Source organism: Conger conger, chromosome 8, assembly GCF_963514075.1.
Source record: "Conger conger chromosome 8, fConCon1.1, whole genome shotgun sequence".
NCBI classification, from domain to species: domain Eukaryota; kingdom Metazoa; phylum Chordata; class Actinopteri; order Anguilliformes; family Congridae; genus Conger; species Conger conger.
In genome coordinates this window covers 55,213,794-55,226,306 of record NC_083767.1, presented here as the reverse complement: position 1 = coordinate 55,226,306, position 12,513 = coordinate 55,213,794, and the positions used below count along the sequence as shown (strand labels likewise).

Sequence of the window (12,513 nt, the reverse complement as noted above, 5' to 3'; positions counted from 1 at the left end):
ACAAATCAGAACCACTGCAATGAATTACGGGCATTTGTGCCTCTGAAGCATTTTTTTTCCCACTGGGGCAGGGTTTGGTGGGAATCATGATTATAATAACAGCAAGAGCAGCAGTAATAACAGTAACATCATCATCACTCCAACTATAGTAATAATCGGCAATCATAGCCGTTACAGTAATCATAATAAAAAATAAAAAAATACACCGAATGGCACTAATAATAGCGTTGATTCTGTGCTGTTTTGTGGGGGCATTGCGGCGCGGTTGGAAACGCAGGGACGTGCAGAAGAAGACCGCCGAGCTGGTGCAGCAGCTGGTGGAGCTGGGCAAGGTGCACGAGAAGCTGCAGGCCAAGAAGGAGGCGCTGGAGGAGGAGCGGAAGGAGGTGCTGAGCGAGCTGGAGAAGCGCAGGGTGGAGCTGGAGGCGGCCGAGCGGGATCAGAGCACGCTGCTGAAGGACAGGGACGTGGTGCAGGAGAAGGAGGCCATCCTGATGGGCCAAAGGTCCGTACCGCGCACGCCCGTGTCACGACCTGTAGCGTAGTGGTTAAGGTACATGACCCTGTAGCGTAGTGGTTAAGGTACATGACCCTGTAGCGTAGTGGTTAAGGTACATGACCCTGTAGCGTAGTGGTTAAGGTACATGACCCTGTAGCGTAGTGGTTAAGGTACATGACCCTGTAGCGTAGTGGTTAAGGTACATGACCCTGTAGCGTAGTGGTTAAGGTACATGACCCTGTAGCGTAGTGGTTAAGGTACATGACCCTGTAACGTAGTGGTTAAGGTATATGACCCTGTAGCGTAGTGGTTAAGGTACATGACCCTGTAGCGTAGTGGTTAAGGTACATGACCCTGTAGCGTAGTGGTTAAGGTACATGACCCTGTAGCGTAGTGGTTAAGGTACATGACCCTGTAGCGTAGTGGTTAAGGTACATGACCCTGTAGCGTAGTGGTTAAGGTACATGACCCTGTAGCGTAGTGGTTAAGGTACATGACCCTGTAGCGTAGTGGTTAAGGTACAGGACCCTGTAGCGTAGTGGTTAAGGTACAGGACCCTGTAGCGTAGTGGTTAAGGTACATGACCCTGTAGCGTAGTGGTTAAGGTACATGACCCTGTAGCGTAGTGGTTAAGGTACATGACCCTGTAGCGTAGTGGTTAAGGTACATGACCCTGTAGCGTAGTGGTTAAGGTACAGGACCCTGTAGCGTAGTGGTTAAGGTACATGACCCTGTAGCGTAGTGGTTAAGCTACATGACCCTGTAGCGTAGTGGTTAAGGTACATGACCCTGTAGCGTAGTGGTTAAGGTACATGACCCTGTAGCGTAGTGGTTAAGGTACATGACCCTGTAGCGTAGTGGTTAAGGTACATGACCCTGTAGCGTAGTGGTTAAGCTACATGACCCTGTAGTGTAGTGGTTACGGTACATGACCCTGTAGCGTAGTGGCTAAGGTACATGACCCTGTAGTGTAGTGGTTAAGGTACATGACCCTGTAGCGTAGTGGTTAAGGTACATGACCCTGTAGCGTAGTGGTTAAGGTACATGACCCTGTAGCGTAGTGGTTAAGGTACATGACCCTGTAGCGTAGTGGTTAAGGTACATGACCCTGTAGCGTAGTGGTTAAGGTACATGACCCTGTAGCGTAGTGGTTAAGGTACATGACCCTGTAGCGTAGCGGTTAAGGTACATGACCCTGTAGCGTAGCGGTTAAGGTACATGACCCTGTAGCGTAGCGGTTAAGGTACATGACCCTGTAGCGTAGCGGTTAAGGTACATGACCCTGTAGCGTAGCGGTTAAGGTACATGACCCTGTAGCGTAGTGGTTAAGGTACATGACCCTGTAGCGTAGTGGTTAAGGTACATGACCCTGTAGCGTAGTGGTTAAGCTACATGACCCTGTAGTGTAGTGGTTACGGTACATGACCCTGTAGCGTAGTGGCTAAGGTACATGACCCTGTAGTGTAGTGGTTAAGGTACATGACCCTGTAGCGTAGTGGTTAAGGTACATGACCCTGTAGCGTAGTGGTTAAGGTACATGACCCTGTAGCGTAGTGGTTACGGTACATGACCCTGTAGCGTAGTGGCTAAGGTACATGACCCTGTAGTGTAGTGGTTAAGGTACATGACCCTGTAGCGTAGCGGTTAAGGTACATGACCCTGTAGCGTAGTGGTTAAGGTACAGGACTGGGACCCGCAAGGTCGGCGGTTTGATCCCCGGTGTAGCCGCAATAAGATCCGCACAGCTGTTGGGCCCTTGAGCAAGCCCCTTAACCCTGCATTGCTCCAGGGGAGGATTGTCTCCTGCTTAATCAACTGTACGTTGCTCTAGATAAGAGCATCTGCCACATGCCAATAATGTAATGTGATGTAATGTAATGTGTGTGTAATTCTTCCCAGCATATCGTTTGTCCCCATCGGTTAGGGTTCCGCTGCTACAATGTCTAATCAGATCCATGTATTTAAAAAAATGTTTTTGTACTAATTTGTGAAAAGACCAGCTACCTTTCTTAACCTTACCGAGGTCCATAGATAGCAATAATGTGTAGCCACAATAAGATTAGTGCAGCTGTAGGGTCCTTTGGGGAAGTCCCTTAACCCCATATTGCTCCAGGGGGCTTAGTCTAATCAACTGTAAGTCGCTTTGAATAAAAAGCATCAGCTAAATAATTGTAATATAATGCGTATAATCTGCACACACAAGACGGATTTACGTTTCTTACAGAACTTTATTCACATGTTAATTATACAAGTACATCAAAAAGTGACCATACAGTCGATACAGTTCGGTGCTTGGGAACCGGAAATGGCCAGGAAACAATATACGCTGGGAAGAATTAAACACTACAGCTCTCTGCATGGAGGCTAAACTCATTCCCTCTGCTCTCCACATCGCTTAATACCGCGCTGTTTCCTGCGGCTGCTCCACTTATTATAAATCAAAGCGGCCCCAGATTGCATACGGGAATGGCTGTCTGGACCGCTGTCTTAACACTGTCACCACAGGGACCCGATGGCCTGTGTCTCAGGACAGTTGCAGATGATCACGTCACGAGGAATCTAGATGGAAACCACATGTAGAAGCGGCAACATTAAACATTGACATTGGCGTGTAAAGTTAAAGCGGAGAGCGACACGCCTCGCGGCCCCGATTTCAAGACCTGGCCGTCGCCACGGCGACTGCAGTGGGCGAGCGCGCAGCGGCGTGCAGACGCGCGCAGACGGTCTGCGTCGGCTGCGCTCGAAGGGCGCTCCTCCAGTGCGGCGTCTGCGCAGTGCAGCCCGCGGGCCGCAGCCTGAAAACATTTACATTTTTACATTTTTACATTTTCGTCATTTGGCAGACGCTTTTAATCCAAAAGCGACTTACAAGTGCATAGGTTCTACCACAAGTCAAAGCATCACATCCAGGACTAGGAAAATACACATGGAATGCTGTTCTAAACATATAGTTGTCATCATAAGTGCAATTTTTATTTTTATTTTTATTTTTTGGGGGGGGGGGGGGTTAGCCAAGGATAGGGGTATCAGAAAGGGGGGGGGCGGGGGAAATCAGGAGGGAGGACTAAGGTAGAGTTTGAAAAGGTGTGTTTTGAGTCTGCGTCGAAATAGGGGGAGGGATTCTGCTGTCCTGAGAGTGGTAGGCAAGTGATTCCACCACTGAGGAACCAGAACGGAAAACAGGCGTGAACGCCTGAACGCGGAAAACAATGCGCTTCAGCGTCGAGAGCTTTGGAGGGCAGTGCAGACAACATGTGGTGCGGTCCCTAACAGTCGCACAATTTTTGCTTTGTTGCTGCGTACTCCAGCAGATTGGATTTGAAATGAAGCAATGCATACGATGTTAAAGTGCAGCTATAATTTGAGGGTTACATCCATATTGGGTATTGCAAAAAAAGGATTTACAACCTTTTTTTAATCAATGTGCTGGAGCACAGAGCCTAAACAACAACAAAATTTGCTGTTACTGTCCAAATACTTACGTATGGACCACACTGTAGCTGTGTTAACTGTAATAAAAGAGGAACAGGGGATTAGCTGAACTAGCTCAAAAATACTGTGTGAAAAAAAAGTGCTAAAAAAACTAAAATAATTTCCATCGCAGTGTTAAACATGTGGTGCGGTCCCTAAGTATTTGAACAGTCGCACAACTTTTTGTTGCTTTGGCTGTGTACTCCAGCAGATTGGATTTGAAATGAAGCAATGCATACGATGTTAAAGTGCTGCTATAATTTGAGGGTTACATCCATATTGGGTATTGTAAAAAAAGGATTTACAACCTTTTTTTAATCAATGTGCTGGAGCACAGAGCCTAAACAACAACAAAATTTGCTGTTACTGTCCAAATACTTACGTATGGACCACACTGTTACCACCTCAATGGCGTGTGCGAGGGGTTAACAATGCATTCCTGCCTAACCCATCCCCCTGTCAGTCTCTCATCAGGCGGGCCTAGGGCCGGGTCCTCGACACTGTAGCTGTGTTAACTGTAATAAAAGAGGAACAGGGGATTAGCTGAACTAGCTAATCCCCTAAAAATACTGTGTGAAAGAAAAAGTGCTAAAAAAAAATAATAATTTCCATCGCGGTGTTAAATGTCTCACGTTTGCAGGGCCATGCTAGACATCAACATCAGCCACTTCAACATGGAGAAGAAGTCCTCGCAGGACCACCTGATGAGGAACCTGAAGGAGAAGGACCGGCAGCTCCACAGCCTGAGGCACGTGGAGATGAAGCTGAAGATGGTCACGGACTCGCTGGGCGATACGCAGTTCCAGCACAACAAGGTCAAATCGCAGGTGGGGTCAAAGTGCGTTAGCGCGACTTCAGCCAATGGCGCGGCGTTTCCACTGGGGCGCTGCCACTGTTTGTGTCCACAGGCACTGGGCACTTTCACAAAAACGCTGCGTCCAAAACGTAGCTGGAGTGTAGCTCCAGAGGGTCACGTGCAGTTGCTGATTGTGTATGCCCAGGGAATGGGAGGGTTCAGTTGGATACGGGCCCACATTTTATCACTCTCTAGTGCCCCCATTGGTCAATCGCCAATGGGCCGCATGTCAAAAAAGGCCATAAATTTCTTCATCCAACTCTGTGGAGTTGGCTGTGGACCGCCATATGAAAAGTAGCAGGCAGGTGACACCACGTATTTCAAGGGAGATCCCCGGACATGTAGACTCTAGATCTAGAACTAGATGTACCGAAACCAGAACAACAGTGAAAAAGGCACCTATGGGATTTTCTGTGTGTCATCACAACAACCAGGTCTCAAGAAGTGAAACTACACTGCCCTTTCAGCTGTCCAATGAAAAAACACCAAACAAACATGTGCTTGTGCTTCAGCCATAGGGACTTTCTCCCAAGGAAGGACACATAAACATAAATACTTATTATAGTGACTTATAGTGACTTACACCTAAAATCATTTACAGCTCCCATCCATTTAAACTCAATGTATCTTCCTGTTAACATTTGAATTTCACATCACATGTATCGTGTTTTTGTACGTTTGATGTGTTTTTAAATCAAAGGAGATGGAGATAAGTGCACTATTCACTATTTGCTTTAGCAAGGCAATGACAAGCATGTTCCATGTGAATGAAGGAGATTGAAATCTAACCGCCCTGGTGGTCAAGACGTTGTTTTGTGTTCATTTCAGAGGGATGCTATGCCTCCCAGAGATGAGGCCCTGCAGAGGAGGAATGAGTTACAGAAAGAGGTCGAGCATCTGAGACGCAACCTAATGCACGAGGTGACTGATCAGCATAGCATCTGATAGCATGGAGCAGACACTCAGGCATTTGGCAGCTGGCTTGAACACAGTTCATATCGTCCTTAAACTACTTTTCAGTAGTTTAATTATCCAAGGCTTCTTTCTCTTCACTCTCTGGTCGTTCATTCCATTAAATCACCGATGGTTGTTTCTGGTGATGGGTGTTTTGCATTGATGCATGTGTGTGTGTGTGGGTGTGTGTATGTGTGTGTATGTACAGCAATCTCTGACAGAGGAGGAGACTCGGATGGTGGAGCAGAGCCAGGAGCAGGAGCACGAGCTGATGAAGGAGTCTCATCACTGGAGAGACGAGCTGCATCACCTCATCTGCCTGACTCAGATCAAAGCTGACGAGAAGGAGCAGAAGTCCCACGAGCTCATCACCGCTGAGGTGCTGCGTCACCCAGCCTGTCAGCCTTTCTGTGACGAGTACCATTGTGCTCACTGTGCTCATGCAATGCATAATAGTGCAAAACCTACTCGTGCTGCAAAGCATGATGCCATACCACGGGCGGCCTGTATTGTAGTCGTTAAGGTTAAGGAGGCCACCCTGATGGGCCAGAGGTCCGTACCTGACCAGGGTCGCACCGCGCACGCCCGTGTCACGACCTGTAGCGTAGTGGTTAAGGTAAAGGACTGGGACCCGCAAGGTCGCTGGTTCAATCCCCGGTGTAGCCACAATAAAATCTGCACAGCCGTTGGGCCCCTTAACCCAGCATTGCTCCAGGGGAGGATTGTCTCCTGCTTAGTCTAATCTACTGTACGTCCCTCTGCCAAATGCCAATAATGTAATGTAATGTAATATCAAAAGTATGACCAGAATTTCTTCAGCAATAAGATTCCAGCCAGATTAAAATGGGGGATGATAATAAGGTTATATTTCTACTTTACAGCAAAGATACATCCGTGTGAAGGAAGAGCTCAAAGGTAAAGCGCTGATCATTCTTGACCACAAGAAGCTCAGCCAAGAAGCCCAAGCTAGGTATTTTTCAATCATACTTTTGTTGAATAAATTACTCATACAAAATGTTCTAAGTTCATTTTTCACTTTTTATTCACTGTCCCTTAAGCCAGTTGCGGCATTAACTCTCCACTGGTCCTCAGGTTGAACGTGTTTGCCAAGCTCTACGACGTGATAAAAGGAGAGAGAAACAAGTGCGTCAACCTCATCCAGATGGCCACCCAACGCACCTCAGAGATGAGGGAGGAGTGGGAAATCTTGGAGAACGACACCGAGATCATCCGCAACTCCGTCATCTGCAAGGACAAGTGAGTGGCGGCCTTCAGCACGACCCCAGCACACCTGAGTACACTGGCTCAGGCGGTAAGAGCCGTGATCCGGCAGTCGGAGGGTTGCCGGTTCGATTCCCGCCCTGGGTGTGTGTCGAAGTGTCCCTGAGCGAGACACCATACCCCTAAATCCTCCTGACGAGCTGCATGGCAGCCAATCGCCGTAGGTGGGTGACTGTGTGTATGAATGGGTGAATGAGAAGCATCAATTGTACAACGCTTTGGATAAAGGCGCTATATAAATGCCAACCATTGGGGTGTCTCGGTGTAGAGCACTGACCGCATGCTCATTGCGAGCCGCGACGTCGGCGGTTCGAATCCGACCGTCCGACATTTGTCGCATGTCTTCCCCTCTCTCTCGCTCCCATTCTTCCTGTCTCTCTATACTACATACTGTCCAATAAAGCTGAAAAAGGGCTAAAAAATATCTTAAAAAAAAAAATAATAATTCCAACCATTTACCATTACTTTGTTCAGCAGGCTCCCTGCCCTTGGGCTTGGTGCAGGGCATTGTAAAAGGATCTTACACGTTGCGTTGCCAAAGTCAAGATTGCGTTTGTGGCGTGCGATTAACAGCAGCGTGTGCCGTCTCAATGCCGCAGGCAGCTGCAGAAGTCGAGGATGAAGCGTGTGCACAGCGAGTACATCCGGGACAGCCTGAAGAAGGACATCTCCAAGACGCTCCACACGCTGCACGAGATGGAGGAGAAGAGGGCGGAGCAGAACCTGAAGATCGGCAAGCTCACCAGCATGATCAACTTCAATGAGGAGAACCTGCTCCAGCTCCGCAAGAACTACGACAACGCCGTGCAGAGCCGCAACGACCGGTGAGCCAATCGGCTTCCGGGTCCCCTGGGAGAAAGGGAGGAGTCACGCAGCTGTTACGCAATAGCTGATGGCAAGACATTTTTTGAGGAAATTAAATTTTCCTCCGGGCTGCCAAGGGGCTTGTCCCACTCAAGCACCTGCTCCATGCCAGTGCCAATTGAGGACCTGAGTTCGTGGGTTGAAAATGACTCGTCTTTGTCCTGGACAGGGGTGTACAACTGCTGGAGAGAGAGAATGAGATATGCATCTTCCACGAGCGGGTGAACGTCCAGGAGGGCCTGATCCAGCAGGGGAACATGGAGATCCAGGCCATGGAGGAGGAGATGGGCTTACTCAACATGCTCGCCACCAAAGAGAAGAGAGAGATCGAGCTCTCGCGCAAACTCCTCCCCGACAAGAGAGACCTGGAGGACCAGATCACCACGCTTCAGATACAGGTACAGCAAGCCACTGAGCCACAGTCAGGGCTTCATTCTGCTGTGGAGGGTGTGAAATTCTGATTCAGTGAACTTCACGATGGACGAAATTAAATGGGTGGAGGTCGATTACCTTTGTAATTCATGTAAGGTTTCCGGTTCTTTGCAATCAGCTTGTGCATATTGTATATTTTAAGCAGATATCTGGAAAAAATATACAGGGGGTTTCACAGAGCGGGGGGGTCAAACCCAAAAACAGCTCCCCGTAGCTTCATTTCTGGTAGGTCCCAACATCTATCTTATCTGACACCAGGCGTCATCGTACCCCAAACAACCTGGCAAGGTCCTACCTGGCAGAAACTCGTATCTGGCCAGATGTAAAGTTCAAATGTGAAAAATGGCGTTGCAGTGACTTTGCAGTTTATATGTGAGTAATGATTCAAGCTAAGAGCTGTTACCATGACACAAACCAGGAGCTTGTGCCCCCTTTTCCACCTATAAGTGGGACAGACAGAATGGCACACAGTCCTGAAAGATAAAAAGTGTCAGGAGAGAAGTTTACATTCCCCAAAGTATTGGCCCAAATACACATTCCTAGTAATGTATTATAAATGGGAATGTGTTATATCTCCAACAAGTTACAGTGCTTAATGTATTGTGGTATAAACTCTGATGGCTGTGAAACCAGCTTTTACATCCATTAATAAACCAACCTTTACCATTTATAGCCAAGACCATTTTGAAGGCAACAATCTGCCATCAACTCCTCTTCTGAAATCAGGCAACCCAGTTGTGTATAGCGCTGTCTAAACACAATGGTTTTTCCGTTAATATTTCAACTTCAACTAAAACAAACATCCTTCTGACAGATACCGACACAAGGGCTGGTAATGGAAAGACCTGTGTCTGAGCCTGTCCCGATTACAGCGATCAAAGTAACCTGACACACGGGTATTGCCCTTAAACACAGGCCAGTCTATTGTAGGGCCACTTAGCACCCGTCTGTTCTGAGGATGAATCGGTTGTGTATTCAGGTATGAATTAAACATGGTGAATTACAAGAACAATGAAAGAGCTAGCGGCACAGAAGAGCATGGAGATGAAGCTAAAAGTGGCCATGGACTTGCTGGCCAGCAGGTATTAACCAGTGATTTTAATATTCCTGCCTTAATATTTTATGTGTGCATTCAAAGCTGAAGTACAGTATGTATAACTTTAAATGAAGGATACAGTACTCATTCATTGTGTTGAAGGCATGTTGATGGATGACAGTGGGGAAACATGCGGATTAGATTTATGAAAATGAAATATGCTTATCTGCTGTGAAATGGGGTCAGCTGCTGCCCTTATTGAAGAAAACATTTGAAATGCTGAGCTGGCATGCATACAAGTATCTTTTATTTTATCAAGCTGGTAAATAATTCACTGTCTGCCTTCAGTGTACTGTGACCAACCTCATGGTTTTCTTCCTCGGTCCAACTAGGCCAAATTCAAATACAAATCTTATGCTTTACAGTCATGTTATACCAATTATTGCATAACTTCCACAGTCAATAATCCAAATATCCAATGGCTCAGTGAGAAACCGACAAAGCCTTTTTAACCCAAAGAGGCATTTATAACATGAGAGTTGGGAAGTGAGTAAGACCCTGCAACTAGGAGCAGACCAAATTTAGAATAATCACATAGAAAAAATGGAAACGGCAAATATTTTCTGTCACTGCACTGCTTTCAGTTGAATGCAAAGCATGATGGGAGAGTTCAATACTAGTGCTGGGTCAGTGAGTTCAGCCAAGGTTCTAATGAGTCATGTTCAATTTCTAGAGCCTGCATTCTCTCACAGATCTCCGTGCTTCTGCAATCCAGTTTAATTCTACACACATCTCAGTTTTTAATTAGCCTTCTAACTTATGCGAGCAGTTTGTTAAGCAGGCAGAAGAACTAAAATATAATGAGTATTTTATATAGGTGGAATACATTCTTCTAGAATATTCTTTTGTTGTTGATATTTGCACAGTCATCTGTCTTTGAACCTAATTGAACAGATGACATCTCCAAGGACACGGTGCTTTGATAGAGACCTTTTTTTCTTCTGGGAGCCTGTTTTCCAGCCTGTTTGAGAACTGGGCCACATCTGTGGAACCGGTCACCACAGAGTGGAGCGAGTACAGTCACTCTGTGCTCACACATGAGCCTTTGTACAGCTGCACTGGAATCAGTTCAGCCCAGTGTGCAGATCCTTACACTGTTGCGAGTGTACTGGTCCCTAGTTTACAGACCATAATGCTGAGTGTACGGGTCCCTAGTTTACAGACCATAATGCTGAGTGTACAGGTCCCTAATTTACAGACCATAATGCTGAGTGTACAGGTCCCTAATTTACAGACCATAATGCTGAGTGTACGGGTCCCTAGTTTACAGACCATAATGCTGAGTGTACAGGTCCCTAATTTACAGACCATAATGCTGATGAGTCTGTAGCCCTAATTCTATGAGGAGATTGATTAGATCCCTAATTATGTGAGGAGATCACATCAGGGTTCTTCCCAGAATTTTTCAACAGAACAGAGTGGTGCTTGGACCCTTGGGCAAATGTTTCCCCAATGCTGCAGGGAGTGTGCAGACCCTAAAGGGCAGTTCATAGTCCAGCAACAGTGTCACTACCACCGACGACATGCAATGGATGTCGCTGGTCGCAGTGACCCTTGACGAATGTTCATGAATGTTCTGCATTTTCAGTTGAGCGAAACTTAGACGCTGGACTATAAACTGGCCTTAATGCTAAGGAACGGGCAGGCCTTAACATGGCAGCAAGTGCATATTCATCATCTAGTCGTGGAGATGGACGAGGAGGGCATGTGCAACTCCTCTCACTTCGTTTTAATTTCAGGCCAATTTGACTCCAAATTGCCACGTGGAAGAATGGCATGTGGATCAGAGACATACCAAGAACAAAATGTGAGATGGTTCAAAAGAACCTTAGGAGACTAACCAGACTCCTAAAGCGGCACGTTGCATTTATAGGCTATAGTGTGTGTCTTGAGAGAGACTGATGTTGAGTGACACAGATCTCTGGAGTCTAAATCCCCATCTGCATAGGGACAGTATCCTTTCTAAAAAAACACCGCTCAGATGGTTTAGCAGAGTCGGCATCCAGAGCAGGACATAGTGACACATCTGCGGCCAACCTGTCCGCCACATTAATTAGCGAGTGAAATAACTGTGGGACAGCCAGGCGGACTGTGATCTCACCACTGGGGCGTCAACTGCAATGCAAGCTGGCTGCCATACACGGTGCTGAGACGGTCATAAATCCTCTCTGAAAATGGGTCTTGGAGATGGCAAGAGTCTGCCTCAAGGGTGGGCTCCTCCTCCGCCATTTAAGTTTATGGCGGCGTGAGATACAGAAAATGTGTCTTTTTACCATTTTGAATATGGCTTCAGTAATCCTTTATGATATGACCTAATTTCTCCAATACCAGAGAATTAGCATTCCAACATCATAGACATTTGTTTCTGATGATGGTGATCAATAACAGTCATGTGTGTCATGGTTGGGTTATGAGCGCATTTTTACTTACTTACAGATAGCTTATTACTTATAAAGAGTTTATTGTAATCCAAGAGAAAATAAGAGACAATAACCTCATCATTGTAAATTAATAATAAACTCTTTGTGTTTTATTTAGTTTTAATTTAGTCAGAGCAAGTACAAAGGAACAGACTTGGTCAAACTATTGTGTATTCGGGTCAGGTACTTTCACCGCGCGGAATGCACTGTGCTGATTTATTTAAGGAAGGGAAATCACTTTGCCAAGAAATGCAAGTCTATCTCCTCATCTCGCCGGATGCCTCTGAAGTGCTGTAATGCGATGACCAACAATAATACATCGCTAGGTATTGAGCGGTTATATGCGGGGTACGCAGAGCAGACAGCAGAGGAGGAGGTGTAGCTGGAGGAGTGTAAATGGAGCAGGCCACACGCTCTAACCCTGGCCCGGGGCTTGCGTCTCTCCCAGCTGTCGGAGGGGAAGGACCAGAGGCTGACGCTGGAGAAGGCCGTGGAGGACCAGCAGAGCCGCGTGCGCAGGCTGGAGGGCACTGACCCGCCCCCTGACCAGCTCGTCAGCAAGATCGAGAAGGTGCCGCGCCGGCAGCCAGCATCACACCAGTGTTTCACCGACCAACAGCAACATCTACTGTCTTCATTT

General features: G+C 46.9%; 1 protein-coding gene across 3 annotated transcripts in view; it reads left to right on the top strand.

Annotated features, from left to right (window-relative positions):
• The window catches only part of ccdc146 (coiled-coil domain containing 146), a 38,761-nt gene that overhangs the window by 19,869 nt on the left and 6,379 nt on the right, over positions 1-12,513 (top strand). For all 3 annotated transcript variants that reach the window (XM_061251490.1, XM_061251489.1, XM_061251491.1), the window contains 9 exons: positions 278-505; positions 4,611-4,797; positions 5,655-5,747; positions 5,989-6,159; positions 6,662-6,750; positions 6,873-7,037; positions 7,661-7,885; positions 8,095-8,323; positions 12,322-12,444. In XM_061251490.1, coding sequence (XP_061107474.1) covers positions 278-505; positions 4,611-4,797; positions 5,655-5,747; positions 5,989-6,159; positions 6,662-6,750; positions 6,873-7,037; positions 7,661-7,885; positions 8,095-8,323; positions 12,322-12,444 — 1,510 coding nt within the window. The remainder of the gene's footprint in view (positions 1-277; positions 506-4,610; positions 4,798-5,654; positions 5,748-5,988; positions 6,160-6,661; positions 6,751-6,872; positions 7,038-7,660; positions 7,886-8,094; positions 8,324-12,321; positions 12,445-12,513) is intronic.